The 16386-nt window shown below is 44.7% G+C and overlaps 1 protein-coding gene across 2 annotated transcripts in view; it reads right to left on the reverse strand.

Annotated features, from left to right (window-relative positions):
• Positions 1–6485: 6485 nt before the first annotated feature.
• IL17RD (interleukin 17 receptor D) overlaps positions 6486–16386 on the reverse strand; it is a 347672-nt gene continuing 337771 nt past the window's right edge. For both annotated transcript variants that reach the window (XM_069643672.1, XM_069643673.1), the window contains exon 13: positions 6486–9736. In XM_069643672.1, the coding sequence (XP_069499773.1) occupies positions 9621–9736 (116 nt within the window). In that variant the 3' untranslated portion in view covers positions 6486–9620. The remainder of the gene's footprint in view (positions 9737–16386) is intronic.

Below are 16386 nucleotides of genomic sequence, written 5' to 3' on the forward strand. Positions count from 1 at the left end.
GCTCAAGAAACCCTCTGCCGACCCCTCCATTCCAGCAAACTACTGCTCTATCTCTATCACTCCTTTCCTGGGTTAAACTCCTGGAGAAGTTGGCTATCCCTTAGCTGACCATCGACACTGAATCTATTGGTTGCTTCCATGACCATCAGTCTGGCTTTAGTGCATCCAGATGCACGGAAACTGCTCTTCTGAACACCTGTGAAGACATGCTCTCAAATCTTGACAGTAACACTCCCTCTGTCATTCTCCTTGACCTCTCCTCTGTCTTTGACATGGTTAACCACAACAGCCTGATCGCACGTCTCTGTGACACCCTGGGAATCACAGGTCAGGCTCTGGTGTGGTTTAACTCCTTTCTCTCCGACCGCCCATCCCAGGTGCAACTCAGAGGCTTTCTCCAGACTATAGCTCTTTCAACCTGTGGCGTTAACCAGGGATCTTATCCATCTTCAACGTCTATATGACTGCCTTGGCACGTGGGATTGCCACTTTCACCTCCAACTTCCAGTGTTACACGGATGCCACGCAACTATCTTTCAGGATACCCTCCACCTCGCTCATTTCCATTAGTCCACTATTCAGTCATGGTGTGCTGGAAACAACCTCAGTCTCAACGCCAGTACGACCGAGATCGTTCACATTGGGATCCCTGCTCTCGCTTTCCCACTTTCACTCTGGCCAGCCTTCCTTGCCTTAGGCCCGCACCCACCTGCGAGGCTAAAAACCTTGGGGTCATCTTCGACTCCATTCGCTCCTTCTCCTCTCACATCTCTAAAAGGTCTATCAGCTACACCTCCTCGGAGGTATTCTACCTTCTCTCACTTTCCCCCAGCGGCTCACCGTCTCCAGAGCAGAGGGCCCCAACACCACATCCACCTTCACTGCACTTGAGAATTAACCCAAGAGAGTGGCTCTCTCTGCACTTAGCCCAGTCTCCACCGACTGGGTGCACTTGGACCTCCGCCTCCCTGTCACCGTCTGGCACTTGCACGATCCGAATGCACTGTGCCTGAAGACTGACTGCAGTTTTACCAGTGCAATTAGGGGTGAAGACAAGGGAGAACAGACTCACTGTCAGGCCTATTTCCTGTGTCTCAACCTGTTAAATATATTACGCGCACTTACTCTGCCTGTGCAGACTATTATCGTCTCAGAATTTAAAGGGCTCCGAGTGACTGTTTTTCTCCATGTTCCCTCCCTCCACGAGTGCTTTGTTACACTTGCCTGTGTATAGGCACTATATAAATAAAAAAAAAAACATACACAATGCAACCAACCCACCCACCCAACCTCCACTCTACAGCCACACCCATCCAACCTCCACTCTCTACATCCACTCTCTAACCGCCCCACCCACCCTACTTCCACTCTCTTTTCCTCCACTCTTTCTACCCCATCCACCTTACCTCCACTCTCTACCCCCAGCCACCCACCCTATCTCCACTCTCTACCCCCAGCCACCCACCCTATCTCCACTCTCTACCCCAGCCACCCACCCTACCACCACTCTCTACTCCCACCCAACCTCCACTCTACCTTTACTCTCTCTACCCCAACCACCTTACTGCCACTCTCTAGCCCCACCCAACCTCCACTCCCTCTACCCCCACCCACCCTACCTCCAGACTTTACTGTCACCAACCCTACCTCTACTCTCTCTACCCCCAACCAAACCCATTACATGTGCTGGTTGGGTTTTATTTGGGCAATGTTGGGCTACTTTTGACAGGTCCTCCCAAGACTGCTTTGTTCATGTTTTCCCCCTAGCCACCTACCATCATCCACCCCTACCCTACGATCAACTATATGCCCACACCCCACCTCCACCACCATCTACCCAAACTCAGCCACAGTATCCCTGCTCTTGCTACCCCAACCCATTTTACCCCCCACACTACCACAAACCCCACACCACCCACCCTCTCCCTCTCCAACCCCACCCACCCCGAACTCAATCTACCCGTACCCCAACACCACTCTTGACCGTCACCTACCCCAACACCACCTCCACTCTCTACGCAATCCCCACCTTCACTCTCTCTACCCCCACCCACCCCCATTCTCTCTACACCCACCCACCCTGAACTCCACTCTCTCTAAACCTCTCAGCCAAACTCCACTTGCTCTACACCCACCCTACCCTCACCCATCCCAGCACAACTCTCTCTACCCCTACCCACCCTAGGCACCCTTTACCCCAACCCAACCCACAGACTCTACACCCCCCCCAACACTACCCCACTTGGCTCTACCACCACCCACCCCACCCTCTCTACCCTCACCCACCCAATCCCAACTCAATCTACCCTCACCTACCCCCTCTACCTCCACCCCAACCTACCTCCCCTCTCTACCCCCACCCGCCCTACCTAACCTCCACTCTCTACCCCCACACACCCTACCTCCACTCTCTGTACTCCCACCCTACCTCCCCCATTACGTGTGCTGGTTGGGGGTTTTTTAGGCAATTTTGGGCTACTTTTGGCGCGGGGGGGCGCTCACTTTCCTCTGTGGGCTCTCTCCTTTGGAACAGCCCCCCTCCACCCTTTGAGCAGAATCTTCTCAAATTCCAGAAGCTTCTTAAGACTTTCTTCTTTTCCTCCTCCTTCTCTCCTCTGCTAATCCTACAGTTGCTGAATCAGTGTCCTTGGCCCTTATGCATCTTCGGTTCCCTGACTTCCCACACCAATTCTTCCCAGCCCCGGTCTATCCACAGCACTTTGCATCTGCACACCCTCCTCTCTGTAGACTCACACCTACACCTCATGCGGCCCAGGTCATGTAGCACTGAACACTCCTAGCACTTCGTCCATGGCTCACCCACAAGCTCTGAATCCCCAGCACTTACCCCCTCTTCCTTTCTGCACTTGCATGTTCTGAGTACTCACAAGGCATAGTAGGTTTGTTCCTCTACCTCTTCTCCCTCTGCTCTTAAACATTGTGTTGTAATGTATTTCCCACCCTCCCGCCTGCCGTGTGGGCGCTTTGAAACAGTATATTCTTATTGTATAAGTGCCTAACAAGCAAACAGTAAATTAACTAAGTCCTCCCGTGGCTGCTTTGTTCATGCCCCCCCCCCAAACCACCTACCATCACCCACCTCTGACCTCACTCCCTCAACCTACCCTCTCATCCCACTGAACTTGCAGCCACCATACCCCCACTCTCTACACCTACCTACCACTCTACCCCTACCCACCCTCTCTGCCTGAACCCGCCCATCCTACTCCCACTCTACCCAAACCAACCCACCCCTGCACCCTCTACCCCAACCAACCCTACTCCTGCACCCTCTACCCCAACCAACCCTACTCCTGTACCCTCTACCCCAACCCACAGTACCTCCACTCTCTACCCCCACCCACCCTAATGCCACTCTCCCTACCCACCCATCTCCACCCCCAACTCTACACCCTACCCCCAACTCTACACCCTACCCCCAACTCTACCCCTACCCATCTCGACCCTCACCCACCCGAACTCCAATCTCTACCTCACCCATCCACCCAACTTCTACTCCCATCCATCCTACCCCTCTCCCTCCACCTCCACTTTCTTTACCCCCCCTACAACCACAACCATCCCTAGCACTGCTCTCTACCTCCACCCCTTACCCCACTCTTTACCCCATCCAACCTGTCTCTACACCCACCCTACCGCTACTCTATCCCCACCCAACTCTTTACCCCCAACCCACCCTACAAAACTTAGGGGGTTATTTGTGTTAATTCTTGTGACTCTGGCCCAGGGTCACCAATAGCCTCCATCCTGCAGCTCCCATTTTGGACAATTGGTATTTGTTAGCTGAAACCCGGGAATGGCCATCTCGTGTGTGCTCTTTTTCTCTCTACAATCCACCCACCCCCATTCTCATCCTTCCTCTCATTCTCGCTTTATTTCTTAGCCTCCCACTCTTAACCTTTCTCGCTCATATTTCCTCTTGCTCATCATCAATGGCACCCTCACTAAATTGTTTACTTCCTTGCTCTTTTCTCCTTCCTTCTCATTCTCTTGCACACGCACACCCCTTATCGCATTTTTTTTTTTTAACTTTGCACTGTGGTACCTATAAATGGAACATGCACAGAACAGCAGAAAACACCCCAACTATTGACTTTGCCAATTATAATTGGCATAATATAATATAAATAGCATGGACCTAGCTTTGAGAAGCCACAGAGCTCTTTAGTCAGTCCCACCTAGAAGTTAGAAGCATTGATATATACCTCTGTAAAGTGCTCTTACTCAAAAATGTGTTACTTAGCAGATTCATTGTGGCATCTTCTGTTTTGTGAAGTTACTATCCCATGTGTGTATGGTTTTTCCCTTGTCTAAAGTAACAAGATTTTATTCTCTTACTTGGTATTAATCAAAAGTGTATAGTGTACCCCACTCCACTCGCTGAGAGTTAGAGACATGGGCTAGTCTGTCATAACTGCTAGGAGAGTCTTGGTAACGTTTAGTAATCACTAGAAATACATGAGCCGGGACGATTCACCTGAAGAGCCTGATGAGAGCTTAAAGAAAACAATGAGAATAGAGGAAAGATATCCCATAGAGCAACATTGACAGAGGAAGCATGTTATGGAGAAGAAACCCAGAGGATATCACCCCCAGGAAAGGTTGGCAATAGACAATGCACACCTCCCTGGGTTCAATGCGCGAATCCACTTCAAGGTAGGAGTCCATGCTGAGCTCACTTTGGGTCATGCAAGCCCTAGAGTGGATTGTGAACCGGTGCACAAGGAAAAGATCATATGAGACCAGGAAGTGCAGCTGTTGAGTTGGGGGTAGATTGGGGGTAGGGTGGCTGACCGGCTGCCATAATGCATGAACATGACCCAAAAATGGACCATAGTTTATTTGGCCCATTGGAGTAAGTGCATTAGCAAACGTAATCATTACCAAAGTAATGTTATCCAAGTCCGTTGGAAAAGGAACCCACACAGGGAGGATGTGGCACCACGGAGCCCAAACCACTAGCAACACCCAGAGATGCCAGAGCAAAGGACCCATCAATCAGACTTCTTTATATTGTGGATTTGTCACGAATTAAGTCAAGAGGCACAGACCACTATGCTAAGAGAGAGAGAGATAAGAAGGCATTCCAGAGGGTGGAGGATGCAACGAGGGAAGCGAGCAGGTTATAGCCAAGCCAACTAGGCCAGAGCTTGAAGACTTGCAGGGAAGATTAGAGCAAAATGCCTATTGATGGCATTGACCCAGACGCTGGGAAGAGTGAGGATACTGAAGAGGAGTAGAAAGAGTAGTCCGCCGGAGGTGCTGGTCCATATCAAAGTGTTGGCTGCAAAGCCACCAGAGATTAAAGAAAGTTTGCAACCTTAAGAACGTTGTAGCAGTTTAAAGTCTGCGGTCATTCTAGCCCTCCCAGCCCAGGGTCGCACACCTGTGCTTGTAAAGGACCCAGGTGAGCAAGACCTTCCCTTGGGCAAGGGCAGAAACTGATTGGAATTACTTAATTTTAAGTTCATGAAGTCCCATAGGGTTGGGAAAAGCTGAATGGTTTTGTCCTGGTAAGAGAGCAATAACCAGCCAAGATGGTAAAAAAAACTTTAATAACACACAAATAAAAATAAACACACATACAAAAACCTCTCCAATAAGCCTAGAATCACAAATATTAGTATGCTCGGGCTGCATTTCAGAAACCTCAAAGACTAGCCAAGTCTTCAGTTTAGGTTTGTGCAGGATATGGTTTTTACTGCATGTAACTCTATAGGAGTACTCCCATGTTCTGGAAGCATGGTACTCCTGATACGCGAATGAAGCAGGTATGTATGTGCGTGCGTGCGTGCGTGCGTGCATGCATGCCTGCCTTAATGAGCCCACTTTTATCCCTCAACTTGAAGAGATCGCCCTGCTCATTCTGCTAGTAGCCCGCCCCAACATGCCCCACTTGCAACTTCCCACCACCCACTCGAGAACAAGGCCTCAACCAAGCCCCACCTCATAAGTAATTTGGTGCCCATGTAAGATAACAAAGAAACGCTATGCCTGCATGCATGTGCCGTGGGCACAAATGACGGCTGCTGGCAAAGTATTGCCAATTGGCAGCTTTGCTTTGCCGCCATCTGTCCGTGATGCCAGACAGAAGTTTCTAAAATCCTTGGGTCTTAACGCCAATGGGATGCATTGGGTGAAGTGTTTGGCATGGTTACGGAGCCTGAGAGTTAATGGGATGCAGGGCACCACAATGGTTGTGATTAGGAGCATAAAACAGAAGTTCAAAATGAAGTCAGTAGGGTCACAACATGGCCGTGCCTGGGTTCCCAAACAAAAGAGGCCACCTCATTGAAAGGTTTTGGTAACAAAGCCTTTGCATGGTAACATGCTGCAATTACTCACTTAACTTCTGGAAACATTGAAAAATAATTAAGTACATCCTATTTTAATGCAAGAGCATGGCTGTGCTGCAAAACTGCAATGTAACAATTTGATTAAACCAAGCTGCGCTCCACAGAAAGTGAATTATTGATAACAACCTTAACAGACCATTTTATTTCAGATGTGATTGGTGGTACCATAAAACAGTACACAATGTCCCAATAACAGAAAATAGGTTTGATCCTTACGGTGTCTATACACACACACATGTACATAACAGTTAACAAGTCCTAGTCTTTTTTTTGTTTTGGGACACTTTTACAACAGTGCCCCCACAATCCCCAATGTACATAAACAGTGCCCGGTCAGCATTTGCAACAACCAATATATGCTTTGGCATAAGCTGCGCCTAAAAGCAAGCATGGGCCATTGCAATTTATTCATGAAGCTCGCCAAAACTGAAGGAAACTAGTCCAAATGAATAAAACCAATAAAAGCCTTAAAAAAGGTCTCTACAGCATGGAACATTGAAAGACCTTCTGAGGTTAGGTTCTAGCAAATCACATTGTGCACATGCATTTCGCATGCGTTCTAGCTAGGGATTATAACTTATAGAAACTTGCCTTATGTTCAGCTCTAAACATAGTGCTTCGAAGTTACTTGATAGAGGCGTCCCGGGTGCAGGCGCGTGGTGTAGATTACACAGGATAGCCCTTCAAAAGCGCACACTTTACCAGAGATGCGAATGAAACCAGTTTCATGATAATGTGTAGTTGGGGCAACTGGAAAGACAACCATGTCTTGGCACTCTGGACATTTGCAAGAATTACAAACAGAAAATACATTCAAAGAAATATGTGCAGCCATGGGAACTTATCAGTATGAAAACCTGTGCCCCAGAGCAAACCCATTCGTATATTGCTCGTTTGTCTGCAGTTAAAATATAGGGAGGCAGGGGCTTTCTTTAATACGTGACACAAATGGCACATACAAAAAAATCTCTCAAGCAAGATAACCATGGGGCATTCCCATCTTGGGGCATGGGCAGTTATTCTAATCTTCCATGTGGTTTTGGTTGCCCCAAGGAACAAATAAACAGCGCTGCCGCAAGCTAGCGTCTGTGGGCAGCTTTTCAATACTAAATAGGCCTTTTTGGAGGATCCCATTAAGGGCACAACTGCATGCAGTAATGTGCATCTGGAATTATGTACAGAGCTTGTGGGGGGCTTCTTATGTTGTGGGAGCACAGTGTTCCTGTTAATCCCTTTTCAATCTAATCTTAATGTCCATGTGTCATGGGGCCATTCAAGGGGAACTGGGCTTCTGCCGAGTCCGTATTTGGAAAGACGAACGCAGTTTAGTGGAGGTAGCAACCCAAAAAAAGAATCAATTGCTGGAAATTGTGACTCACTAGGGCCACGGTCGGCCACCTTTGCCTGTCCAGATGTTTTGGATTACAAATCCCTTCAGCCATAGCCAGCACAGCCAATGGTGAGAACCATGGCATACATAGCCCAAATCACCTGAAGGCCAAAAGGACGTAGACCTCTGCACTAGGGGTTTACATTGCAAATACTTAACCTCCATTTTGTAATAAGGCACAAGAAGAACAACCGAGAAGTTCTAGAGTAAATTCTAATATTCAGCATTCCTTGGCCAAGTGGTCCTAATTCCTTTATGAAAATAAAACCTCTGAAATACGTTGGACTCCATGTAATGATCTGCAACTTTCTTCAATTGAAAATATCGGACACAAATATTTTACAAAATTACAACAAGCTGCTTTTTAAAAGAAACTATTTACAAAACAAATATACAGATTTAGCCTTGGCACAGTGGTCAAGTGTTAAAATCTAGAAACAAGGCAGGCGATCACTTCATACACTTATTCCTCAGTTGTATTTTTTCTTTACCAGGTAACAGCTAAACAATGTTTGGTCTGTAGAATCCTGCTACAACTAAGCCAGCTAGAAAAGGCATAGAAAGATATGTAAAAAACAGTATTAAAATTATTTCCTAAAAGCATAACTGATATTAGACCACTTTTTCTATAGAGCTTTGAGTGTTCATATGATAAAACACAAGTTTATTTCTCTACACAGTAGATTTGTACGTATTAATTGGTGAGCAGAAAAATAAAATCTGCTACTGGTGAAAGCTAAACACCAACTCTAAACCGTGCTTATCAGCTATTTTTTTTTTCCACACACAACTAATCAAAAAGCTGACTTGGCCAATTCATACTTCCAGCAGCAAAATGTCACTAGACATTCCTCTACAAGGATGTGTCTGAGCAAGAACAATGGAGAGACTACACATACAAATGGGAATATCCAGGTAGTAATATGGAACTAACAGTTCCTAGCAGAACAGTGAAGGCAACACATCATTAATGTTAGTCAATGCGAAGAGTCAGCAATTGTGGACGTACCCAAAGAAGAAAACTGCCTAATTTTCAATAGGTGGGCTCGTTTCCCATGTAGCTTGACCAGGATCGAGGGACTTAACGATCATTGGAGAAGCCTAGTGACACTTTAGAGTTTCCTTAGCTCTTACCTTAGATGGATAACCATTTGAGGAGAGCGCGCTTTAGAGCAGTATTGAATAATGGTGCTGTAAAAATGTATGTACTCAAATGTTGACATAGCAATTTTCTGTTTTAAAAAAAAAAAATCTACATTAGCATGATGCAATGCTACAAAAGTGGTCAATTTATATTTTAACAAAAAGGTATAACTTATTTGTACAAAATACAACAATACTTCTACGTTGGAGGCATGCATCTCAGCCCTTTCTTGATGGTTGCTACGGAATGAAGCACAGCAGACATACAGTAGACCTAAGGTTTCAAAACTTCTAGTCGATAAAAGAAGATGAACCTTCCCTGTCACACATACTGTATGAGAATCTGCCACAGAACTACAAGAGGTAATAAACACTTAAAATATCAGGGCGACCACCCAAACGTAAAAGTCTTGCCATAGACCATCCGAGGAACCGAGCAGATCTCCGTGATGGAAAACATAAGCAGAGTGGTTTCAGAGAGCTCTTGATCTAGCAATGGCTGTCCGTCAGCAAAGCACTGAGCTTTATGTTAAAATGGTCCCCACCACACATTCAACACTGGGAGAAATCCATTAGTTATAGGTCCCAAGCTGGATCAGTTAGTTGCCTGTGGGAATGATGTCCATTTCCTTCAAGTAGCCTGGAGAATCGTGGGGACACAAACAGATTGTTTGCTAAAGTGGCGATGCATGTCAGACTGGAACGATCAGTTATAAAGGTGCTATTGCTAGCAGTTCGTCAGGGTGGAGGTGACAATGTAGCTCTGCTTTGCATGCGCCTGCTGCCAGTGATTTGGTGGCTGGGACTATGGATAATTCCTCTTCCCCTAAAATACAAATATATATACATATTTTTAGAAAACAAAAGCAAGTACTTCTGGTTCAAATAAAAACAAATACCCAACTGCACAGGCATATAAATACATAGGACTCTGAAATAAAGGTCTTGGTGTATGGGGATTTTTCATCAAAACCCCTTTCTTCTTTGTTTTCCACAGTCAATTAGCAATTTGTTATTTTTCTTATTTGCATTTTTTGATTTACATCAATCTTAAATAGGCTCATGTATTACAAATCATAAAATCCTCTAAATACAAATAATTTCTGAAATGTACAAATCCTTAAAATTCTATTCTTAATCACATTAACGGTAAGGGTGGTCTGAACCCCACTCTGGTTCTTTCCAGAACTGTAAAAGCACAACAATTAAAACCAGATAATATCCTTCCAAATATTTCAACCAGAATTCAAAGTTTAATCTAACCATTGGATCATCTCTGAAATCCCTTGGATGTTTAGATCTTATATTGTATAGAGCATTATATCCTAAGAATAAATGTAAATTTTCATTTTTTTCTGTGAATTTAAAATAAGTACACAAGTTGCTGGTAAGGGGTTTTAAGTGAAACTCCATAATTTTTAAATTTGAAAAAACATGTAGCGATATACAAAGGAAAATGTGTACATTTTAAAATAAATGTTCAGCAGGTCGAAAATTGGTCACATTAGGCAAAATAACTTTCAAATAGTCTTGATCTTGCAAGTAGTAGGGCCCCTTTCGACACTTGTAATGACAAAAGTTCCAATTCCTACATTTATGCTCCCACACCACAATTCTCCATCTCCTTGGGATACATTACTCCCAATTTTTGTTTCCCTTAAAGGCCACAGATTTCACAAGGCTGAACACAGCATTATTTTTGGTATAACTAGTCTCAGACTAATGCAAGTAACGGTTAACAGCTAATGAAAGAGGTCAACTCCTGGCCCAGACGAATATGTTCAAGCACAAGGAACGTTGCCATTATTTACCCTTCAATTCTTTAAGACACACAATTTCACTAAAAGCCCATCCTACTGCGCCATAGGATCCATTTTGGCGATGAATGCTTAAGGTAGTGGCTGAACAATAAAAAAAAACATCTTATTTAACAGCAAAACTGACTAGTCTTCCACTGGGTAATTCCTCCTGGTGAATCAGTTTTATCATCTGCAACCCGTTCCGCCCCCGCACCCGCCCTACACTCCCCACCCCCAGGTATTTGAACTCAGTAACTTGCCCACAGGTTGTTTCAAACACATCCACACATTACTTCTTCCAAATGACAAATTACTTCACAGTAATTGTCTTTCTGTAGCCTGTATCTGCTAAGAATCACATTCTTTGCACACGCCTCAATATAGTGGTTGGTGTAGAGTATTACATTTTGTGCTGTCGAATTTTAAATTAAAAAATTAGCCGTGGACAAGGAACTTCCTGTAACAATATCCCTGCTCTATGTGTACCCAGGATCCTTCACGCATCAACGTCCTTGGATCGTTTTCCGACATGTGAAGGTTGTGTGTGTGTAATTCTATATATTACACACACCCACCCACCCACTATTCTAAGCAGATACAAGCTTCAGAAACTATTACAGGTAAGTAATATTTGTCTTCTGGAGCTTGCGAAACAGCTTAGATTCACATGCTTTGCATAGGCCAGCAAGCAGCATTTTGTGATGGAGGCCGGTGAGTTGAAGCGGTAGAAGTGAATAAATGTCACCTGGGGTTCTGATTGTGTTCACACAATCGTGTTGTGTGAAGGTGTGTGCTGAACTCCAAGTAGCTGCCTTGCAAATGGCCTCCAGTTGGACATTAGCAAGAAAAGCAATGTTTGCTTGTTGCATGGGCCCATCGTGTAAATGGTAATGTCTTGTTAGCTTTGCTGTAGCACATTTGTATACATTGAACAATCCATCTAGCAATATTTGTATATAATTATTTATTTAACGGTCATTTTTAAGTAAGCCTCCTTTAAAAAGGGCAATATATGTAATAATAATTTAGCAATCAAATACACTTTAAAATACTTGTTCAGAATTCAGACCAACCTAGTAGATACTCTTTAGAGATGCTTCTTACACACTTCCTACACCTTGAGGTGACTTCACCAACTAGGACAGTAATTGCATTTATATATCATTAGTACACTTTGTAAATTCTGAGGTTGGCAGAAAGGAAAGTTTAAAAGAAGGAAAAAGGTTAAACAGGTTCTCAGAGCAAGTGAGCACATTACATTTTCCAATGAAGTCTAAATAAAAATCTTTCCCAGCAATATTAGTTTAAAACCAATGCATCACCTATGATGGACAGTAAGAATCAAAGTCAAATGGAATAGAAGAGTCTGCAGGGAGCCAGGACAGCCAAAGGCAATTTCCTGAAAAGTCTATGGAGCTGAGTCACTTCTTAGATAATAAAGGTCTTGCACAAAGTTAGAGAGCCTGTTGAAGAAAAATTGCTGAAGGGCACAAGCTATTACGCTTGCGAAAGTTAGACCTGAAATCAACTCTAGAAAAGGCAGCTACTGCAAGTCTCAACTGAGAAGAGCAAGCTACAGCCACTTAGGCAAGTACCCCAAGTCAGAACAATACATTTGGTTAGAAGAGGGTCCAGCTGGTTTATCTGGTTGCAGCAATGCAAAGGTCGGCAGCAGCTACAGGCTCTTTTCGGATCAGCAGCACTTTGCGGTTTCTGCGCTCGGTAAACAGCACCACCGCGGATCTTGGATACTGGTTGGGCTTCCTTCACTCTTTGAGTCCTCCACTTTGGTGAGGGGACTCTAGCTCTGGTTGCCCTGCTTCTGGAGGGTCCTGGGAGACTCGTGGAGTTTCTGGCAGATATTGCACTCTACTATGGATTATTCAACCCCTGGCATTCGGTTCCTGCAGCAGCAAAAAAGTACAGCCAGTCAGGGAATGTATTCCAATGGAGTCCGTCACTTCTGGAGCTCTCTTGTCAATCAGAAAAAGGAGTTTCAGCACAGAAGCATGGCTTCCCTGGGAAGTTCAACGGTCCAGGAGTGTTAAGGCAGAGTTTGTATGCAGTACCATTTGGGACCACTACACACAACTATGACTACAGGTGTAAGCAAAACAAACCTTTGGTACAAGTCTGTACTACACAGTTTTTGGTAACTGAGCTGAGCAGCCAGGCTCATCTCAAGAGGGAATGTGAGCTATAAGGAGGTTACACAGAGGTCTACAATCAAAAGTATTCAAATAAACTCTTACACTCAAGGTTTCTTGGTTAAACACTTATTAATTTATTCAAAAGTCAGTTATAAAACATTCAATAGAAGGAGGCAATCTATATCACAAAAATATACTACAGTACTTTACACGGTACAGGTCTGAGGCATTTAAACTACTTTGTAGGAGGAGCAAAATGGCATTCGGAGTATGTTGAAGTAGGAGCAAAAAGGCATAGGTTAACGAAAAGAAGATACAATTACTCTTTAGACAGTGCAAATAGTTTGAGTTCACCAGAGGAGCAGATTCAATTTAATAGGTTAGGCCAAAGTCAATGGGCTAAAGTCTTGTATAGGATAAAGCAGTTCTGGTACTTAAACGGAAAAATCTTTGCCAAAGTTCTCAGAAGTAGTTTGTAAAAATGATTCATATGTTCATCACAAGCTGACTAGGCTTGCAAGTTGCCAAAGTTCCAAGCACTTTCACAGTGAGAGGTAAGTTCTCTCGGTCGGGTTTTCACAGTAACTTATAATGAAGAAAAAGATGCAGCTGAAGACTTCTGTTCCTGGCAGTTCCTGCAGATCTCACTGTTCCTGAGCCTCAGTCGTGGGGACAAGAGGGAGGACGTCGGGGGACTCCTGCACTGGGACTGGTCAAAGCTGGCACTTGGCAAATCTCAGTTAAGCACACAAACTGTGTCACTCTCCCTGGTTATTCGGTTTCCTCCAGCACTCTGAGGAAAATACCACCAGCTCCAAGAATGGTATCCAGGTAGCTTAAGAGTTGATTGGTCCCACCAACTCAAAAGGGAGAAGTCGTCCTTGCAGGGCTTCTCTGTCGAGATCAAGTTGGCGATTTGGACCTGCAGGAGGGCTTCACTGGGCAAACCAACGGTCCAGGAGTTGCAGCAGCCGTCCTCATCAAGCTCGTCTTCAGTTCTTTCGTTCCAGTGGTCGACTCTACCTTCCAAGCAAAGAGACTCGCCTTTTATCCAGTTTCCTCCCATTCATTCCAGCCTAGCTGCCACTCACTCTGCAGGGTGGCTGTCCCTCAGGCGCCAGAGGCGGGCTTCAGGCCTCAAGTCCGCCAAAGGCGATGAAACAAAGGGATTAAACCTGGTTTGGTGTACAGAGCAAAACTCTAGAAGGACCTTTCCACAAAAAATGGCGAAGACCGGGACGTGTTTAAACAAAGGGGGCTCAGACGCCATCTTGAACAGCATGGCTCCCGTGATTTAACACTACTGGTGTTCACTGTCAGGAAAGAAAAAAATAAAATAAAAATAAAAAAATCACAGTAGTACCTTGTAAAACCACTGCCACCAGCCATTTCGATAGGAAAGGGTAGCATTTGACTGCTACATGAGTATCTACACACAGGGGGATACTAGGTAACCCCCCCCCCCTCCAGCACTCTATTGTAAGATCGGGTGTGCTGGGTCTAGGAATTTGAAAAGACTAGTAAACTCAATTTCACTTTACTTTCTCTGGGAAACAGTAGTTTATCCCACCAAAGGTATTTAAACCTTTGGAAAGCCTGAAAAGGTTTCCCTGTGCCACTGCACTGAGGGTGCTGTGACACAAATAACAAAGATGATGCCTATGGAGTTGTTTAAACTCTATAACCAAATAAACAAACACAGAACACACATTGATTTGAAAAGTTAAAAGTCCCAAAGTTTAGAAAAAAAGCTGGAGGGCTCGAAGGTAGGAGGAACTGGCACATTTATGAGAATTCTTCCTAACAAGGAGGATGCAGCAAGCTTCGTTCACGGTTTCTTCGTCGGGATGTCCTCCCCAGTGGTCGACTGTCTTCCGTTCCAAAACCCTCGCCTTTTAAGCAGGTTCCTCCCACTGATCCACAGCCTAGGCTGTCACTCAAACAGCAGGTTGGATGTCCTCCAAGGACAGCCAGTCATCCAATCAGGACTGGGTGCATTCAGGCATTCCTAAAGACAAAGGACAGGAGAGTTTCGGGAACCTCCCTCACTTCCTGCCCTTCCAGACACACTGGAGCCAGAGGCAGGTTTCAGTACTGAATCCGGCCAAAGGCAAAATGAACAAAGGGCTTAAACCTGGTTTGGCACGCAGAGTAAAACCCATCAAAGACCTCACAAACAGAAAATGGGGAAAAAAAGAAGACCAGGGTCATTTTTACAAAAATGAAACCACTGCCACCAGCCATTTAAAGTAGTGAGGGTAACATAATAAATGTTACATGAGTAAGTAGGAAAAAGGGCTACTAAGTACCTCCCCAGCACTCCACTTAAGATGGGGTGTATAAGTAAAGTCAATTTCAATTTACAATTCTTGGGAACAGTAGTTCTCACAAGAAAAGACATTTAAACCTAATGAGAAATCTAAAGGATTTCGCCAACATTGCACTGAAGATGCTTTGTCACAATACTAATGTAGCTGTCTATGGAGTTTGTCAGACTCCAAAAACAAAGAAACGCATAATCCAAATCAGATCAAAACACATAAGAGTGAGAAAACTGGCTCACTCACTCCAGGGTTAAAATGAAAAAGTCCTTAAATCCAGCAAAAGAGCTGGGGGTCTCTAGGTTGGGAGGAATTAAGCACTAAAATGAAAATCCTCCCTAACACTTTGCTTTGTGGGTTTAAGAAAAAAGCTGGTACTGGATGAGTTTGCATAGAATTTTGAAATTAATTTTGGGAAAACTTAGACGCACTCTCACTTATCCTGCTTATTGACTTAATAGCCATGAGGAAATCTACCTTATATGTTAGCTCCTTAAGTGGTGCTTTGTGCATGGGTTCATAAACTGGACCCATGAACCCTGAAAGGACTGTTTAGAGCCCCACACTGGAGACACAGAGGGTGACTACAGAGTGCTATATAAATGCCAAATAACATAACATGAAGGCTTTAACAACTGGTTATCTTTACCATGACGATTTGTGCTGTGATGTTGTATAGGCTGCCAAGGATAGCATGAGTGAATTAAACACCAGCCCTGAGTTTAGTAGGTTTGTGAGGTATAGTACCACATCTGTAGCTGAGCAATTTATACAATTGATTTTGTTTCTTTTACAGCGGAAAACAAATCTCTTCCACTTGTTGAAGTAGCAGTATCTGGTGTTTGTTTTCTAGCATCTCGCATAATATCCATACAACTTGTGGGAAGATGAAGATGACCAAATTCTATGACCTCAGCAGCAAAGCTGCTAAGTTGGTTGCCTAGTGGGTCGAGCGTTACCAGTGTGCCTTTGTGTTAGTAAGTCTTGAATAAGGAGGAGCTTGATTGGTGGCCATCAGGTGCGAGTACCATGGCGGTCTTACCCACATTGGCGCAATGATCATCATGGTTAAGCTCTCTTGGTGCATTTTGTGAATGCAGACAAGTGGCGTCAGGGGGGAAAGGCGTATGCAAATATTCCTTACCAGCTCATCCATAGTAGGTTGGCCAGGGAACCCGATGGTGGGAACCTGGACACAGTTTTGGC

This window comes from Ambystoma mexicanum, chromosome 2p (genome assembly GCF_040938575.1).
Source record: "Ambystoma mexicanum isolate Mex_15411 chromosome 2p, UKY_AmexF1_1, whole genome shotgun sequence".
NCBI classification, from domain to species: Eukaryota; Metazoa; Chordata; class Amphibia; order Caudata; family Ambystomatidae; genus Ambystoma; species Ambystoma mexicanum.